Raw genomic sequence first — 19,404 nt, forward strand, 5'->3', positions numbered from 1 at the left:
TACTTAAATGGTGGCAATTAGGATGTTTGTGGAGAGCACTCAGCGATGCAGTGCAGAGCACAGTGCGTAATTTGGATGTTGGCATTTTGGATTTTGGCATAACAAACCCGAGCCAAACAATTTACAAATTGCACTAGTGGTAAGAAGCCTGTGCATCTTCCTTTTCCATCCTGCTGATCTGTAGCAAGGATAGTGGATCTTCTTCATTTTACATCAAATGTAAAACTCCAGAAGGAACTGGTGGGGTATGCAAAATGGAAAAAAATGTATGACAGATTTTCTTTCACTTTCATCTTCAGCCATCTTTCAATTGATACGTTTTTCCCCCCCTTAGTTCCTTTTGCTGTTTGTGATGCAATACAGGCAATTATTTCCTGTATTTGAACAGTAGGAGAGAGTGCTTCTTCATTCTCTTCTTGTATGTCTCGCTTGACACTTCCTGTTTTTCAAAAGGCTGGGCTGAAGGGTGGGTGAGAGCTCCTCCCAGAACTGAGAGCCCTGGTTTTAGAGACTCCCTGCCCTGCAACAAAGGTTTCTGTAACAAGGCAGGATGGCCCCTGACATCCTGGACAGATGTCCAAAACCAGTTACCAGCTTCTCACTACTGGTACTGCTGACTCCTGGTTCAAAATGCATATTTTATTACTGTTTTTAGCTAAAATGTTTCTAAGATTACARCTTTYCCAGTCATTAGCATTAGYTCACCTGCAGCTTAAGCACTTCCAYGTTACCTTTGTTCTGACTGCCATCTACCAGACATCACCAGAATATGACAGGCTGTGTTTCATCTTCCCCAGAACAGAGCTTTCAGCTGAGGGAAAAGAGACAGGAGAGGGGTGGGGATTGAGGCAGACAGTGCAACAAAAAACACAGGTGAAAGCATTTTTTCTGTGTTTTACCTTGTTTTGGTTTTGGATTTTTTTTATATTTTTTTTTTTTATTGTGTGTGTGGCTGATTTTTCACAGGTCAAGACCTTCTTTACTGGAGTATTTAAGTTACCTCCTCAATTTTATGAGCATCATAGCAGGACCTTGCAGCAATTACAAGGATTATATCGCCTTCATTGAAGGGAGGCATGTGCACATGAAACTGTTAGAAGTGAACTGGAAGCAGAAGGGTTATGACAGACTTCCTGATCCTTCTCCAACTGTAAGTTTTAAAATGACAGAGATTGATTGCAAAGGGCAGGAAAGTACAGCTTTGTACACGATTCTCATAATTAAAAGCTAAGAAGAAAAACCAGTTTTGGGTTATCTTGCCAGTAAAGGTTACAGTGAGGTTTTWTTTCTGTGAGTGGCTGCTGTTTTTRTCATAGGGTCAGGGGTGAAGTGGGTAGTGAATTCCCCAAATGGGTTTGGCATGCAAAACGGGTCAGTTGTTAATGGGTGTCCTTTGTGCAGAGATGGGAATGGTCTGCAAGTTCTGACAATGACAAGTTGCAGTTCAGCTGCAGAGAGAAGAGGACAGAATAAACCAAAAAAGTCAAATCTCTCCCGTAGTGCAGGAGATGTTAGAAGCACATGAATCATGGCTAATCAGAAACTGTAGCCTGTACTGGTGATTTGCAAAAGTATTCACACACTTTAAGATGACTCATGAGGAAATTTTTTCACATACTTCGAACACTAATTTTGTTTTTTATTTTTTAATATTACTTAAAACCTTCTTATAAAATGGTCTTGTTGTAAAGCAGGATAGCATAGCATGACATTCAGATTTCTGTCTTGTACCTTAAGGTGGCACTGAATGTGTAGCTTTGTGAGTCTGTGCAGAATGTGTCCTCTGAAGTTGAGCATGTGCTTATGTATAATGATTCCTGTTGCATCCATTTGTCTTTCTGCTGACTCCAGTGGCATTACTTCTGATTTACATTAGTCTGACTGAGGTCAGAATAAGCCCTGCAAGATGCAAGTCAGGAGAGAGTATTAAAATTTGCRTAAAAACCAWYTTCRCATTACTTTATTCCAGAATAAGRAGAATATATAAAAAGGTATCAGAAAATCAAAWGGGTTCAAAAAACACATGGTTGTTTTAATAGTATATTGCATTTTTATTAGTCTTTTGAGAACATGAGTCAATTTTTACATGGTATCCAAGTGCCAGATTACATTTTAATTATGACTGTATCAAGGAGGGTTTACTCGTGGTGTGTATTTGCAAACAAGCTTTGAACTGCTGCCATGKTTGCCAATAATGGTGTATAGGAAGCTGGGGAGCTGGAATAGAAAGCACCGTGGCAGAGCACATAYCATGGGTGCAAGTGTGCTGTGCCACACCTATGTTTTTTGGACAAGTGATTTTTAGCAAGACCTCTGGGTAGTAGCTGGGCAGCAAGACCTACTGTTGTACTGAATACCAGTGCTTTTGGCTGCCAGGAGGAACCCAGCCTTAGTTCTAGATGACAGTACATATACAGAGGATTTCTGCTTTYCACTGTAGGGCTTCGTTTGTTTGTTTCCTTTTTCATTTTAGAATTTCTGCACACTGATGTGGAGTCTGTCATGCAGTTCATCATTGATTTTGACTTGTGATTGTTCTACCTTTCTATAGGTAGTTCAGTAAACCTAATTAAACTAAAGCTCTGACTCTGCCCTTTTGTTGGTCACCTCTTCTAAATTAATTAGTATCAACTTTGTTACTGCTAACTTTAATCATTTTTGAAGCACATTGTTTATGTATGTCATGAGAACTGCCTTGTTCTTTCCCTTCAGCAAATGTTTCTAATGAATGTTTCATTGTTTCTGCTTTTTAGGGAGCAGTGATGTACAAGCTGTGTATCACACTGGTATCTCTCATTTTATTCTTGACGCTTACTAAGAACTTTCCTATGGCATATATTATTGATAATGAATTCCTCGATAAAACTCCCTTCTTGTCAAGACTTGGTTACCTGTATGTTGTAACACAGGCAGCAAAACCAAAGTATTATTTTGCATGGACGTTGGGTAAGTGTGGCTAGATYGTGTGCTTTTGTTTATAGAAAATAAGCTCCTGAATGGGGGAGGGGGAAGTAAAATTGTCCCTGGACCAGTAGTTCCCATGGGAGATGTGTTCCTTTGGGCAGTGGGCCCTGTGCTTWTTGGGGGGCTGATGCTGGGCTTTGTCTCCAAAGCACTGTGGGTCCTGTGCACACCTCGGCTTTGAGTGATCCAGAGAAGAGGCTGGAGAACCATGGGGAGCAAAGGAAGTGTTGGAAAGGACCAAAATCTCCGCAAGGAAAAGGGAGAGAATTAAAAGGGCTTTTTAGCTAGACTGGCGGTCATAATAATCTTTTTGCATTTTGTCKTTTTCCTTTTACAAGTCACTTTCAYATCTATGTGTGAGTCAAATCCTTCAGGTCAGGCTGAAAATACCCTGATTTTTTTGTGGTATTGCAAGACATTGTGTGTAGGGGAGATGCTGGAAGCTCAGCATGTAATGCATATACCTGAAGCTGAGCAGAGTGTCATTGACATGGGATGGAAATAGGCAGGGAGACTCATTGGAAGGCTATGATTAAATTGCTGGGAGTAAAACTGTCAGATCCGGAGAAAGCAGCCAGGGCTGGCATGTGTGAGACGGGAAAGGCTTTGAGATAAAAAATGGCTTGCTCATAAACTTATTTTTGTGAGATCCAGTGTTAAGTTGTTGCCTCCACTTTTTCTGGCATTAAAGTTAATTGAAAGTCCATTATTGAAGAAACTGAAYTTGCATTTGTGGCACAGCCAAGCTGTAGAGTCTGTAGAAATGTCTTACAAATGAGGCAGCTTGGGGAAAAGTATGCATTGCATAATGGAGGGTGAGGCCTCCCCTATTCACATCCCAAATCCAGGCAGCAGAACAGCAGACACTTTATCCTTGCCCAGTTTTGCTCCCAGTGGCATGGCATTACAAAAGTGCCTGCTGGAACGGCTGATAAACGCTTTCCGTCCTCGGGACAGGACAGGCTCTCTATTGTGTGGGAGCTGCACTGCTGGATCCCTCCAGACCCATGGAAGGAAAAYTGGGCTGCTCGCTGCATTAGCAACAATCCTGGAAACACGGCTACRACCCTAACTCCGAGCTGTCAGTGAAAACACTTTGTGTCCGAGTGCCTCCACCCAAGGAGCTGTGAAAGCACAGTCAGAGCTGTTCAGGTCTGCAGGCAAATGGACTTTGTGGAGATCGGGGGGTTGTGAGCAGTTTGAGGGTGCACAGCTGTGATCTTTGTGTGCTTCACACCTTGCTCTGCACACAAAGCTTGGGAACTGAAAGGCCAAGGGCTCTGCTATATTATTATTGCTCATCCCATGATTCCTGCTTTCTTGTTGTTGGCAAAGAAACATGAATTAGTTGATCTCTGCAACCTTGGAGCAAGGMGGAACAAATCCAGGAGTCCCCTGCTCTGGGGATGATGGTGATGTGCAGCTCCAGTCTCTGAGATTGGGCAGGATCCTCTGGGCCAGCTTCAGGCAGGGTTGTTGTTCACTGTTTGGGGTTTTTTAAAACAGGGAGAGAATTAAAAATGTGGAGAGCTTTCTTTCCATCAGTAAAATCTATTTCATTTAGGAAAGTGGAAAACAYAATAGAAAGTTTCAGGTTAGAGGAGATGGCTCATTTATTTATTTGTTGTTAGGCTTGTTGCCTTTAATTAGGTTTTCTCTCTAGTTTTGTGCACTAGGGTTTCTCATGAGCTTGCACCTGTGCTTAGAGCATTTACAAAGTAAAATCAGTTTTCATTCTCGGGGGGAAAATGCTGACATTTTTAAAGCATAATCAAGCTTGTATTTTGTAAATGACCTAGAAAGAAAAGCCTTACCTGTATTTGCACTTCCCTTTTTCTTCCAATGATCCTCAGTGTTGGCTGCAACTAGTGATCCAGAGACAATAATATATCCTCCCTTCTGTTTTCTTAGTACTTGGAGAAGGTATTTCTAGCAGGGGCACATTGAAATCAGAATCCTGAGAGCCAGTGATGAGGTGACTCCCAGACAGTCTGAGAGGGGAGGGAGCTGACAAGAGCTCATCGATGTGTAATGCCTACTGTTATCCAAATTTTTACTCGTGTGTAACTGAAGTTACTCAATATTTGGTTTGTAGAGATGGTGGGGTGCTTTAATGAGACACTCAGCAACAGGATTAGCAAAAGACATTGTCTGCAGGAATCTGAATGGCAGTCTCAATTAATGCAACCATGCTGGAACTCTTAATAGAAATAGTAAGAAATGTCTTTGAGATACTATCGTTTTTTTGAATTCTGGAAAAGGCTGTGACATCCGGGTGCCCTTTTGGAGGAAAATGCTCATTCATTTTATGGCAACACCTATCTCAGATGAATAATGTGGGTAAAATAATAGGAAAAGTGATTTATACTCATTTTATTATTTTATTTCTTCTGCACAAGGAGTAGCCAGGCTTTCCTCTTGAGGAAATGACTCGTGTAATTATAGTAATGCCCTTTTGCAAAAAAAGCTTCTAGAAAGAAAGGTTGCTAAATCCTACAAAGTTGGTTTGAACATTTGTTTAGTGCCATAGTGACTTGTGAGAAAAAAAAGTCTGAGTTTGACCTGTTTTGCTTTGACATTGCAGCAGATGCAGTCAACAATGCAGCTGGTTATGGATTCAGTGGAGTTGATGAGAGAGGCACTTTCCGCTGGGACCTGTTGTCCAATTTGAATATCTGGAACATTGAGGTGAGATAAAGGAGTGGCTGCATTGGCATAATTATAGTGAAATGAGCATGATAATGGGTAGAGGCTTTACTGACAGGAAAAAATATCTATGCCACTAGGATGCTCCCCTTTAGCATGAAGAGGTTCCGTATTTTATCTGCTGGTTAGATAAAAAGCATCAGTCTCACAGGCTTCCTGAAACTCTGTATTCAGGCTGTATTTCTAAATAGTTTAGTGAGAGCTAATAAATAATTATATAATATATTTAACAAATGAGCAGTCAATTATTGTAGATTGTGGCTGACCTCAGTGGGTCAGTGAATTGTTCACAGCTATGATTCTTCACCATCTGTGGTGTATTCTGTTTATTYACTTCTCACAGTCTTTTACTTTTGTAGCCCAGTCGAGGCGAGTGGTGGTAGCGAAAGAGGCTGCCACAAGTTGCACAAACACATGTGAGGACTGAGTTGCACATGGAGAAAAGCAAGGGTAGGAGACATAAGAGATGCAAACCAAGGCACCTGAGTGGGAGCTGATGGGGGCACACGGAGCTTAGATGGATGCTCATCTAACGCATCGTGCAGCAAGCCACTCTCTTTCTAAAAACGTCTGTCCCTCCTTTCTTGTGACTGCAGTGTATTTTTAAGACCCATTAACCTTTTGAAAACTATTGATGTCTGTGTCTCTAATGCAAAAGATGGCAAATATAATTTGTTYGCCCTGAGGAATATTTTGTGAGTGCCAGTGTGAAGGGGAAATACTTATTTCTGAGATGCTTTCTAAAGGCTTCTTTTTTAGAAATAGGAGGAGTTCCCTCTGTAATTCTGTAGTTAGGATTTGAAAAGTAATCACAGATGAAAATAAGTTGAGTGCATTATTTTCTGAATGATCTGTGACTAAGTGAATGTGCTGTAATAGTTCTTCTCAAAAATGAAAGAGCTCCTGTAATTCTTCATTGAAGATGCAAAATTGGAAGTATCATTATACATTCCCTGTTTTTCAACATTCTTTCTTTTTCCTTTTTAACCATAATTAATCCTCAGTGTACATCTTTCCTTGACGAGTATGGGAGACAGAGCCCAGAAATGTTTTCCACTTCTTGATGTCAGCAGCACTCTAAATACCACTCTGAGATCTTGAATCAGTATCTCATCCAGTTTTAGGACAGGAGATGATTCTTATTTTGATGGGCTGAGGTAACTTCTGTTTGAAGGAGGAAAGYAGAATGCAGGCAGTGCTCTTTAGTTTAGCTAAACGAAGGAAACAGGAGCCTTTGCTCCTCTCTATTCATTGAACTGATGGCCTCTCAAAATTTACCTCCTTTCCTGGTCATATGGACAACAGAGATCAGAAAGTGTTCCCAAKAGTATAAAATAGAGCACTGTCTGATCATGTGTGCAATGAGAAAAAGAGAGGCTGCAGAGAACATGACTTTGGGTAAGCCTTGAACCATCACTTTATGTGCCAASAGCAGCGCTGGGAGTTGAAGTGTGATTGTACAGTGTGTACAGTCTATCTATCCAGCAGGTACAGCCACCTACATGTGCAAAATCACTCCAGAGCTGGGAACCTGAGTGCTAAATATGCATATCTGATCTGTAGTAAAGATAAGCACATGGAAGGGTCTGTGTGGGCATTAAAACGTGACGGGGTCTAAGCGCACGTGGGGGACTTGAAAGCCTTGGCAGCGCGCTTGTTTTGACAGCCAGCAACTACTTCCTCCCTTGGTAATGTAACAGGGGAACTTAAAGGAGGCCAAGAGAGAGTGACAATATTAGTTGGAAGAGAAACTGTATTTTTCTTGGCTTCTCTTGGTGCAGTAATGCAATTAAAATGTTGGCGGTTCTGCCCTGGGAATTGCTAATCATTTTAACTCTTTAAATGCAGAGGATGAAATGCTAGCTTTAAGGATTCTGAGTGGAAGTACAGAGATATCTGCACATTCCCCTTGGAAGCCTTTGCCCTTAATCCATCTTGCCAGTGTGCCTTGCCTTCAGCTGATATGGCAAAATAATGCGGTGTCACTGAATCATGTCTCCACTTGGCAAGGGTGTCCTTGGAAGTTTCTGCCAGCGGGCGAGGAACCAAGGTGAAGCTGGGAGATGAAGTTGATCAGCAATAGGGGAACTGATGCTGAACAGCAGAGTCCAGCATTCCCCTAAAGCTGGGGGAGCTCAGAGGAGGAGGTGTGGTGATTCTCTCAGGACCCTGGCGTCTGCTCTGGCTTCTCAAGCGTAGCAGTAGGCTGAGAATTGGCTTCTAAATTTAGTCTTAATTTTTTTGCCCTTGTTTTTCAGTCTTCTCCAAATAGAATAATAATAACAATAATAATAATAATGATTTTTTTTATAACATGTTGTTTTAGTTGTACTCTAGGGAAGTCCAGATTGCATAATGGGTGGCAAGATAATTCTTCCAGAAATGAATCTGTTTACGAACTGAAAGGAAGGCCAAGCATATAAAACAAGAAAGCTTTTCAGATTTCCCATTATTTGAACAGTAACCAAACACTGTATTTAATTATATGAAATAAAGTGAGATTTTAGAACAAGTGCCAAGCCTTAGTGGTGAGCCATCAGCCCAGTTAATGTCCCTCCCAACTCTTATTAGTATAATGATGGATTGTGASAGAGTCTTCATAAAAGTTAGCTGCTAGAATTAATATTTTCCATGTACCTCCTCACTAATTTAAAATGCAAGTAGTATTTTACAGGTTTTATTAATAACATTTTATGTGATCTTCTTTCTTAGACTGCAACAAGTTTTAAAATGTACCTTGAAAACTGGAACATTCAGACAGCTGCCTGGCTGAAACGGTAAGAGTAATGAAACAGTGACATGCTTSTGAGACCCAAAAGCTCTACATGGCCTGGAAAAACACTGACTGGTGGCTCTCATAAAYGTATAGCCTCTTGTTCTTTCTTTGTTTCCTGTGTCAGTAACAGTTGGTGCAGCACAAGGGTATTTGGTGCTGTAAAGTTTTATTGCTGCAAATGTAAAATGCTAGTATTTTACATATTAGCAGCAAAGTCATAAATGAACTGTTCAAATCTTCCATAGTAGAAGGTAATAGCATTTTTCTTGTTTCCCTCCATTATTCTTCCTGTATTGTTTTGCTTTGCTCTGTTATGTTTCCAACACAGAGGTGAGTCGTGCTGTGTCCCTGAGATCCAGAAATTCAGCTAAAAATATGGCCAAAATCTTCAGAACCCCAGTGTGGTCTGGTTTGGAGTTACCCTAAGATGCTTTCCAGGGAGYCCTTGTTTAGGATATGGGGAAAAGGCTTATAGCACCGAGATGATTTGATTTTAACCTGTGGCTGTTRAGCCRCATATTATAAATACTCACATAAGTMCAAATTTTGTAGATTGGACTGTGTTCTGCTACTCATTGCACTTTCTCGTGGGATTAAAGCTCAGCATACAGTCAACATAGCATCTGAAATGCAGGCACAGATTCATTGTAGTTATTGTAACTATAATGATGTTAAATCTATACACCTTAAAAGTCAATGTCTATTATTTTTCATTATTGAAATGATTGCTGGTAGGAGATGCATCATCTTGACTCGTTTCTCTGGAACACAGCATTTGATTTAAACTTCAGATAGCCAAATAGACTGTGTGTTGTTTTCTTGAACTGTTATCCTTGCATCTTGGGAGTAAGWTTTTTGCTGCTAAAGTTAGCTGGAATCCCCTGTTTTGCAATAGTTTACGGCACTCCCTGTTGTTCCCACCATCTGCCAGATAGCTATGCCTAAAAATACCTCTGTTCACTAGAGTGAAGGGTGGGGTCACATCTCTTTGTCTTTCAACTTGCTCTTGATCTGTCATCAGAGTTTAGAAGGGTAATGTATGATTCCAGGCAGAGATGTAAAGGTAATGAAGTCTTGCCTGCCCTTTATTCCATTATTTATTTAAATGCTTTKAGCACCAGAAATGTTTGTATAGGCATTGTTTGGATACTTATTTGCATATAAGCATGCTTCCTCATTCCATCTAAACCTCCATTTAAAGGAAGGGAGAGTGCCCCATGCCCTAATCTGTAACTGAGCCAAGATAAGACCACCAAGAAAACAGAGTAAGACCTTAGAAACAGAGAAGGATTTCARGTGCAGTGGCCATTGTTCAGCCTCTTGTGTTTTGTTTTCGTTTTTGCAGTGTCTGCTATGACAGAGCTCGCTGGCACCCTACGGCTTTAACATTTATCCTGTCGGCCCTGTGGCATGGTATCTATCCTGGATATTATTTTACGTTTCTCACTGGAATCCTTATCACACTCGCAGCCAGAGCAGTATGTACCTTTCATTGTTCTCTTCTGAGGCCCATGCTAGACACTATCCCGCTGTCAGCTGCACCCTCACATGGTCAAGCAGCTTGTCCCTGCTGTGAGCCCTCTTTCATGCCTCTGCCACTGAAACTGTGTTCTGTATCGATGCTAATTGCAAAGTAACCAGCAGTCACAACCAGCACCAATTCTGGATGTGATGCAAAGCTGTCCCTGGCTGTCAGAGGCAATGTTGCTTAGGGATATAAAGTTAGGAGTGCCACCAGCTATGTCTATGCAGTCAAATTAGCTTGGGATTCAAGGTCATSTTGGATTCCGGACTTCTGCTGGGTCACGTTGCCTGTATGCTGACTTGYCATTAACTCTGGGCCCAGTCTTACACAGGGAGCTGCTGTGGGCTGAGCATTAGCCCAAACTTGAACAATTTCTGTGGATGCAGTTGATGCAGTAAAATGGTCTCTGTGTTCATGGGCCTTATTTTGTGTAGGGTCACCACAGACAGAAWAGGATTCATGTCTCACTGCTGTTAAATTTATCACTGCTGATCTTTCAGGCTGACCCAGCCAGCTGAGCTGGGCTGGGAAGCACCACTGTTGTCTTTTAGAGTTTGACTGTGGCTAAATAACCAGGTCAATTTGAAAGTTGAATTAGAGACCAGWATTAGCCACTATTGCTAGAGGAGGCTGCTGAACATGTGCTTTGCCTCTCGTTTATGAGGAGTTCACAGATGTGAAACTAACTTAAAATCTCTAGGGAACAGCACCARTTGTAGGTATAAGCACTTGTTCATTTAAGGTAACTTTGTTTTACTGTTGATTACCAGTAAGAAATAAAAACCAGGAGGGAGGAAGATCAAATCACAACAGCTTCCCTCCCCAAAAATATTGTGCCAGACACTCAGAATGAGAGAGTCTGTCCCTGTGGTTGTGAGAGAGTAAACTGGGGACCATTTCTCTGTTTGCCACTGTGAGATTTTGTACATGCCAATACAAACCCTCCTGTAGTACTGAGCTGATGGTAAGTGGAGAGTCATGGACTGCAACACAACTGCGTGACTTTGCCTAAGAAACGAATTTATATAATTTTCTGTTTATKTTTCCCTGACCTGCAGATAAGAAACAACTGCAGACATCACTTCCTCTCGTCAGTGCCTCTTAAGATAGCCTACGACATTGTCACCTGGGCTGTCACTCAGCTGGCTGTGTGCTATACTGTTGCACCGTTTGTTATGCTGGCTGTGGAGCCCACCATTAAGTTTTACAAGTAAGTCCTCTCCCCTTGAYTTTATTCTACAGGCTGGCACAGGCTTTTGTTAAATAACCCAAACCAAGCTGAAAAGCAGATAGCATTCCATCAAATTTGAAAGGAGTTGAGACAGGATGCTTGCTAAAATATAAGGGGTGAATTTTGCATTTCTGTAATGTGACGAGATTATAAYGATGCCATGGCAGAGCATTTTGGTTGTTCTTCTCATTCTGTGTCCTTCCATGGTGTTTCATAGACTCAGTTTCCATTTTCAAAACAGTTGAGTTTCAACCATTAGCAGTAGCCAAGGCTGAGGAGGTTAATAATAATGAGAGTTGGCAGTAGGAAGGAGGAGCTGAGCAAAGAGCAGGCTCCARCTGCTGAATGCAGCTAACAGGAGGTGGGATCCACTAGCAGGGTTCYTGGCAGAGCATTGCTTCTTGAAATGAGAATGCCTTTCCTTATCAAAGTATGCTTCTTACAAAATGAGTACTTCCCTAGAGTCCTTCAAAATAAGAAAACRCTGGTGTTGCTGAGTACATTGAATGTGCTCTAATAAAACCAAGTTGAAATAGAGAAAYGGAGAAAATTATTAGAAAAAGGAGACACGACTACATTGCTTTACTTTTCTTTCATTGTACTGTCAATATAGAGTAACAGCTTTTGGTTCAGAAGAAAGACAATTCCCTCCTCTAACATAAAAGACAGAAAAGCTGGTAGTCAAGATAGCTGCTGTTTGTTTGGAAGAGGTTGAATTTYGACATTTTCTGTTCCTGTTTCTTAAAAGATTTGATTTCAACACAGAAAACTTACAATGCAAAAATTACTCCAAATCTTTATTAGTTTCATTTTAATGAAATGAATAATTAATGAATAATTAATTTAATAATAATTTTTGCCCTGGTGATTTTGAACTTAGTTAATATTTAAACTTAGAGGCTCATAAGCAAGGAAATKTCATGCCTTTGGACTACGGCATGAATTTTTGGGGCACTTCATGCYACAAAGAGTGGTCTTAAGCACCTTACAAGGATATTAAAAACTATGGTAAGAAGCATAMGTGAGACCACAGAAATGAGCATTGCTATGTTTAACAGTTGGACCATACTGCTCCCAAACATCATCTTCCCCAAGATGCCAGAACCYTGTCTATTTGGTTTAAGTATTTTTTATTTCTCTTCAATCTTGTGTATACTGAATTATTTGAAATACAAATATTTGATGTTTAGTAACATACCAAATACAGATATCTCTGAGCAGTTACCTTCAATAATGCAAGCTTTCTGTAAACATCATTATTTGACCTTCTCCAGTTAAAAGCTGAATGTTTTGATTTATTTCAGATCTCAGCACCTTGATTGAATTCTTTTCTTTCTGTCAATTTTTAAAATTTTTTTGAAGCATGAAGGGTATTTCTTCAAGAGCGTGGACTTTTATACTCTAACATTAAAAGAGAGATGGGCTGAATAAGTGTGGGGCTGAATTACATGGGTTTATCAGAGCTGTCAGACTTTAGATTCTAGGGTGTGMTGATGGTTTCCTTGCCTCATTATCATCCTCAGCAGCATTTTTATCCATGCCAGCAGACACCATATTCATAGACTGTGTAAAATTCAAGGGTGTATTTTTGTGTTTTCTAGGTCAGGTTCATACGTTCTCCATTCAKCCCTTAGCACTAAATTCTGTATGTTGGGGTTGCACAATTCATATTATTCCCCAAAACATATAATATTCTCTTTCTGCTTTTGCTTCACAGATCTGTGTATTTTCACATGCACATTCTAAGCATCCTGGTGTTGCTCCTGTTACCGATCAGACCTCAAACCCACTCTGTAAGAAGGGCTCAGAATCAGGCCATGCCGAACTCTGTTAAAAACAAAGACAAGTGATGCCTCCAAAGAAAACTGCCAGCATTGGGATATCACACTGTTGTATTGTAAACAAATAAGAAGAAAAACGGGTTGCAGGAGGATCAAAGTACAAGACAAGTGGCATTTCTGATGGCTTTTATTTTACTGGAGAGGGCAGAGAAGAGCCTGAATGACTGTATTTCAAATTATTCCAGTTAATGGAAATTTACAGGCAAAGTTTACAGGCTCAYGGGGCATTTCATTTTTATAATAAATATTTTTATGAAGTGTTTTTATATATTTAAACTTTTTCACAGAAATACACGACTATTAATCAACAAATAATCTTGTGATTAGAGTGAGGGACAGAAAGCAGCTAGTAAAGAGTCAGACCAGCTGCCTGATAGCCTGGTGTTGTGGGCAGCTGGCAGGGGAAACTTTTCATCTCTTGGTTGTGGACAGAGATGGTGCAAGTAGAAGACTGCAGGCATGGGGTTGCTCAAGGTGCTGGAGCTGACTTGTGCCCCAGCAAGGGGAAGGGGGAGCGGGGCTTTCCCCAGCAGGGAAATTGTGCAATCCCCGGAGCAGGGACTGCAGCCTGAGCTGGGCAGCAAAGGTACTTCACGTCCTTCTGTGTGACACYTGCTGGTGATGAGGGCAAGATTCCMTTGGGAATCGGTGTCTGGGAGCGCTGGAAACTGGCTAAGTCAAAATGTAAAGCCACGTAAAAGCAAAACAAAAAGCAGAAGGGGGAACTYAATCTAGAGATAAAGAAGGGACATCATCAGCCTGTGGTCTGTAGCGCTGTGCTTCTCTAATGATGCAGCTGGTGCTCATTGCTACATCAGCCTTACTTTGTAGTCTTAGAGTKATGCAGCACTTCCTTTTTGGTATCAAAATAAGTGCGGAGCCATGCAGGGTTAGTGTTTTAAAGCTTGCAGTTATGGGTTAAATCGGAAGAAGCTTTGTARTAGATCAGACTGTTCTACTCAAAAACATCCCATCTTATGGAGGGGTTACATTCCAGCAGATAACACTAATAAGAAACCTGAACAGTAATTATCATAGTCATAATAAATCATTCTCTACAAAATATTGTGATGTGATACGATCACCACACGAGTTAAGACTGCGTCCTTGTATGATCTTGACTTCTGACTTAACTGTTGATGCAAGYTTCCCTGCTTGTAAAGTCCTTGACTTACAGGGATGTTTTCAGGCTTAATTCCTAAGTACTTCTTGTACATTGAGATAACCTGCTGCAAAGTGCTGTGTCAGGGATTTTTTGGTTTTCTTTCTCAAATCCACTTACCCCAATAAAATAGACTGGTGCCACACATTAAAACCAACTAAACCATTTTTAAAATAAAATGCTTTCCAGGAATGTTTTTGTCAGGATTTTGTAGAAAGTTGTTCCTTYGTTAAAGTATCAGTATTGCTTTATGAACATTTAACTAATGTGTGATTGAGCAAAGAATCTGCTGTTTACTGCCCTCTGATTTTTGTGTCAAATTAAAATTCTGCAGAATCCCCATGTTTTGAGAAGAAACAAATCAGAGAAACCAAGACAAGTTCCAAAAAGAGTGGGGTTTTTTTTTTTTTCACTGATGGGAAATTTTTGTCCTGTGTCCAAATCATGATTTAGAGCATAGTTCATGGAAAGTTTATTTGGTAATTTATTTTAAAGGGCGAGATGGGATTAAAAGATTGAACTGAATAAACAATTTGCTTTGTGTCACYGCCTGGCATTATTGATCACTAACATCTGATGTGAAAATGGGTGACTGGGTGGGTGAAATGCCTCATGCTTGTGAGGGAAGGTGTTCAGGTCTGCTGGATTTTACACAAGAGCTGAGCTTTCCATCCTTCTCTTGTTGAAACACAGACAAGGTGATCCCTGTCTGTTTTCATGGCAGCTTTGCCCTTAACTTGCCCCTTCCTTTTTTTTCCTCATGCRTGTGTTCTTGTGACACCAGCCTCAGCTGCATCTTGGGCATCTAATGTTCTCTTTGAGGTCTGGCTGTGTCATCCTTGTTTCCTATGGGAGGGAAACCAGGATGCATCCCCAGAAAGGGAAGGGCACATGGGTGATGCTGGCTCTGGAATTCTGTGGGCTGAAGCCAGCCTGTGATTACCTCCCAGAGGCCAGAATGAATYGCTGTGACTCTGGCAGAGCCGGCAAAATGCACATCAACTCTGGGCTTTGGTGAGACTGTGGAGGCCAAATTCCCAGCAGGTTGGCTTTAGCACCTGCTTTGGAAAATGAGTGTTCCCAAAGGGGTTTTTGGGTCTGTACCCTGATATGTCTGCACAGCCCCTGCCCTGTTCTGCAGTCCTTCCTGAGCTGTGCATTTAAGAAAGCCCAAGGATGAGCAGTGGGGCTTCTCTTCTAGGGTTTCCCCAAGTGAGGCTTCCTTGTATCTGATGCCATTGACTTATGTTGTAGTTGCAGCTCCTACAGYGTGATGAATTAGTCAGGGGTAGTGAGCAAACTTTTACTCTTCTGTCATGTTGTCTGAGCCTGAACCWGTCCCTGAAAACAGGCACCCTGGGAATCAGAGAACCGGTCACATGGATTTAATGTGATACGTTACATGAACCAAAATGGAAACTGTCTTTTTGAAACATTGTATTTGCAGGGAAACTTGGTGGTTGAATTAAAGATGGGTGGAGAAAAAGAAAATTATCTAAAATCTTCGCTGGACTGTGTTACTGTGGCATAGGCAGTTTACCTAGCCAAATGTGGCAGCCCTGCAAAGCTAACACAGAGCAGATTAAAAAAGTTGTAAAATATTCCTTTGAAAAAAGGCTGGTGACTTTGGAGCTACCTTGATCAATCTGATTTGTTGAGCCTTCCTCTCCTTTTCTTCTTCTCAGGGGGACAATATTTTGTTTTATAGAAAAACTGCAAACAGCCACTGTTATTTCGAGGAGTCTCATGCTAGTAACGTGCATCTACTTTGCACAGGAGTATGTAACTCAAACAGCCAAAATAGAAATTCAGGTTAGAAAAGGGTGATGTCAGGAACTTGAATTCTGGTAATTGTAATTCTAGTGTAATTTGTGAGTGCACTTCAGTGATTAAAACACGCGATGGTGATTACCAACATGTTATTAGTTTCTAATCCCTCTCTGGGTTCTTAGTGCTGCAAAAGGCTCAAGAGCTACCAGAGAGATTCTGAAGAGAACAATAACCTTGATGGGTTGTAAGAGAGAAATACAGGACTCTCAGACAGAAACGAGAAACGCAGATTGCACTGGATGGACAGAGGTTGATTTAAAATATGAGAATACCAAAAAGACACCACCACCATCACCCCCTTAGATTGAAGGCAAATTCTAGCTGCTATTTTTCAGCATATTTTGATTTTTCTAAACTAGAAGTTGAGATGCACTTGAAAGAGAAAACTGAATGAAGAGTAAAACTTCAACTTAACTATGGGTATTTAAAGAAGCAACACCTCAGTAATTTCTTCAGTGAACTGAATGCACAATGTACAATTTTACTGTCCTGTAAGATGTCTCCTGCCTTAAGTACCTTGCTGCATGTCCCCTTGGAGCTTGCCAAGCAATGGAGGCAGCTCAGGAATGGGATTCAAGGTGGGAAGATATTTTTTCTCCCTGTTTGGCTGCTGTTTTATGTGTCTACATTGCACCTARCAGGGATTTTTGTGTCACTTAAAATGAAGTAGGTGGGTGAGAAAGCTGAGGATTTTTACTTTCTTGYTAGGTGTTTGCATAAAGCTGCGCTTACCTCTCTACACATGTAAAAGCAGGCTCAGCAAACCAGATCTAGGGTCTTTCCTAGAAATACAGGTTGAAATCCCAGCACCCAAGAAAGTTCAGGGGTAAAATTCCATCAGTGAGGTTAGTGACTCATGTTTAAAGCCTTCGTCTTCTGTGAACTGAGCCTCTGTGAACCGAAAACTTCAGAAAAATTATCTGCTGGCTGCTGTAGTAAATAAAAATCTTTCTTTAAGAATGGACTCCCTATAGTCCACCTGCTGTGGGCAGAGGAAGAGCATGTGTGTCTCCTCATTCTTGCCCAAGACATGCATGGTTGCGTATGGAAATACYAGACATCCTTTGAGGTACCATTCTCTTTCCTTATGCCACTGAGCTGATGCAGCTCTGCTTCCAGGGGCTGGAGGCGTTCCACAGTGCCACAGAATGGGAAGCCTTGCCTGACATCTCAGCATGAGCGCAAAGGCACAGTGTGCGCTTTAAAAACATATCCTTTTGTGCACCACCAGCCTGCTGTTCCCTTTCTTCTTGGGGATGACAGTAATGATATGCATGAAGGACTTGGATTTGCTCTGGTGAGACGTGAAGTGGCAGCTCCTTTGCTCAGATACRTTTACGAGTGGTGCCCTCTGTGGGCGAACGCTCGAGAGAAAATTCTCCTCTTACGACGAGTGGGGGACGCTCCAAAGGCGAAGGGTTTTGCAGCAGCAGAGTCGCCCAAACTGCCGGGCAGCCAGTGGGATTCACGTGGTAACACAGGTGTGCTGCTTTGGGGCAGGAGAATGGGAGAAATTGAAGACCTTAGATAAATTAGGGGGAAAAACTATTATTACAGGAGGAAATGCTGCTTTGTTCATAGAAAAGATGGTGTTTATACACCTTAACAGCTTGGGGTATACTTTTGTTCACCTGACTCAGATACGGTCTTTGGAAGGGGACCATAGGATGGGGGAAAATCAGTTCTGAGAAGTGAATGCACTCCCGAGAGTGCCCTTGGGACCCAATTTATTGTCCATCCACGGAACAGCTCTGAGAGTGAGACCCCAGGCTTGCCTGGAGCTGTTCTATGGGAGCGTGAATCCCTGTGCACCAGGTTGAGGGGCTGTGCCGCTGCCCTCTGAAGCCCTGGCACCAACAGCAGGCACCTGATCCAGGAGCATGCCATGCTCACAGTCAGTTTTCCTGATCCTTCTGTCAGATGCTGTACAGGTAAATACTGTGCCTGCCAGTACTGGAAAAAGCGTGGAACACATGGAGGCTGAATGAGTCATGGTAGGACAGGATGAAGAGAAACTCTGCCACAGCCCAGACGTGCTGTGCAACCCTTGCCTCGTCCAGGGATGGAACCCCTCTTTGTCAGATACATCTTCAGATGGTGACATTGTCACTGCWCTGAGACATGTGGATTTCTCTTTGTCCATACATAATCTTGCCTTGATAATTTCTGCATTAGTGCACTGCAGTTTTTCTACTTTGAATGTTTTATTTGTATTTGAGGAACATGGTGTTTTGTAGCCATTTTATATCTGATCAGGCTGATACGCTACTAAGGGCAACCTCAAAATAAATGAGTGTTGGAAGAGATAATATGAACACATTCTATTAATTAATTTACSTGTCTGTTACTCTGATGTAAGGTTTTGTTTTCCCCAAGTACTCGCAAATTTGTTTTCCCCAAGTATGACACAGCTTTCAGTGTGGAGCAAATGCTGCAGTTTCCTAAGAAGGTGTCTTGGGAAGYAGTTTGGACAATAAAAGCCCATTTCTGACACCCAGAGGCCACTCTGGCTGGCCTGGTGAGTGGCTTCCCAGGACACTTCACGTAGTGTGGGGTTCCATGTGCTTCGTCCTTTTGTCCGCTCTGAGAACACGCGTGTGATCCACAACATGTGTGTGAGAGAATTCTTGCAACCACAGCTCTCAGCGTGTAAAACCAGGGTGCAGAGCCCCTCGGTGTGTGAAATGAGGGGTGATCCTCCCACAAATAACTGCATAGGTGGGCACTGGAGGCACGGAGAGGTTGGGACAATTGATTGTGAGCAGGCAGCTCATGCCATAAGAAGGAGCAAAAGGTGAGTTTCACGGTGCCAGCCTATGTTTTCACTGCTGCCAGGGATGGTGACAAGGGTTGTCTGCTATTTTGGGGGGCTCCATGTGGGACCCAGCACCTGTGGGGCTGGGACAGCCCCCATGGGAACGATTGCCTGCCACAGCACAGCCACAGGACCTGGGTGGCACTGAGGGAAGGACTGCGACCCTGTTTTGGGTCTGGGCATTTCAGCTCCTGGCCTGGACTCTCCCATGCTTCCCCCCACCCCAATGAAATCAAGAGATGCTCTTGAAATATGAAATGTCATCAAGAATCTTTGGTGTCTTTATATTCTCCTTCTGATCTTGGCGCCTTTGAAGGCTCTGCATCTGAGCTGTTCCCAGCTGCCAAGGCTGGAGCGGCATTTGGAAAACGCAGCTGTCAATAAAACCATTTCCACGCCGCGCCCGGGCCCCTGGTGTGTTTTGCAAATGCTGTAAAGCCGCGATGATGGGCACGGTGGCTCTCCTCTCTCCTTCCTGCCCGCAGTTTCAGCTGGCACGAGTGGCAGYGGCAGAAGTGCCCAGAGGATGGGAAGTGGCGATGTTGGCGTCGTTC

General features: G+C 42.2%; 1 protein-coding gene across 2 annotated transcripts in view; it reads left to right on the forward strand.

Moving 5' to 3' along the window:
• Positions 1-14,751, forward strand: part of MBOAT1 (membrane bound O-acyltransferase domain containing 1) — a 55,804-nt gene extending 41,053 nt beyond the window's left edge. Inside the window, exons 7-13 of one of the 2 annotated variants that reach the window (XM_057377902.1) lie at positions 967-1,150; positions 2,754-2,946; positions 5,549-5,652; positions 8,383-8,447; positions 9,792-9,924; positions 11,030-11,181; positions 12,920-14,751. In XM_057377902.1, coding sequence (XP_057233885.1) covers positions 967-1,150; positions 2,754-2,946; positions 5,549-5,652; positions 8,383-8,447; positions 9,792-9,924; positions 11,030-11,181; positions 12,920-13,052 — 964 coding nt within the window. In that variant the 3' untranslated portion in view covers positions 13,053-14,751. Of the gene's footprint in view, positions 1-966; positions 1,151-2,753; positions 2,947-5,548; positions 5,653-8,382; positions 8,448-9,791; positions 9,925-11,029; positions 11,182-12,919 lie in introns of those variants that run through there. The other variant, XM_057377903.1, reaches the window with a different exon arrangement.
• The last annotated feature ends 4,653 nt before the right edge of the window (positions 14,752-19,404 follow it).

The sequence above is a fragment of the Malurus melanocephalus genome, unplaced genomic scaffold (assembly GCF_030028575.1).
Source record: "Malurus melanocephalus ecotype Western Australia unplaced genomic scaffold, MMel_1.1 scaffold_332, whole genome shotgun sequence".
Taxonomy (NCBI): Eukaryota; Metazoa; Chordata; class Aves; order Passeriformes; family Maluridae; genus Malurus; species Malurus melanocephalus.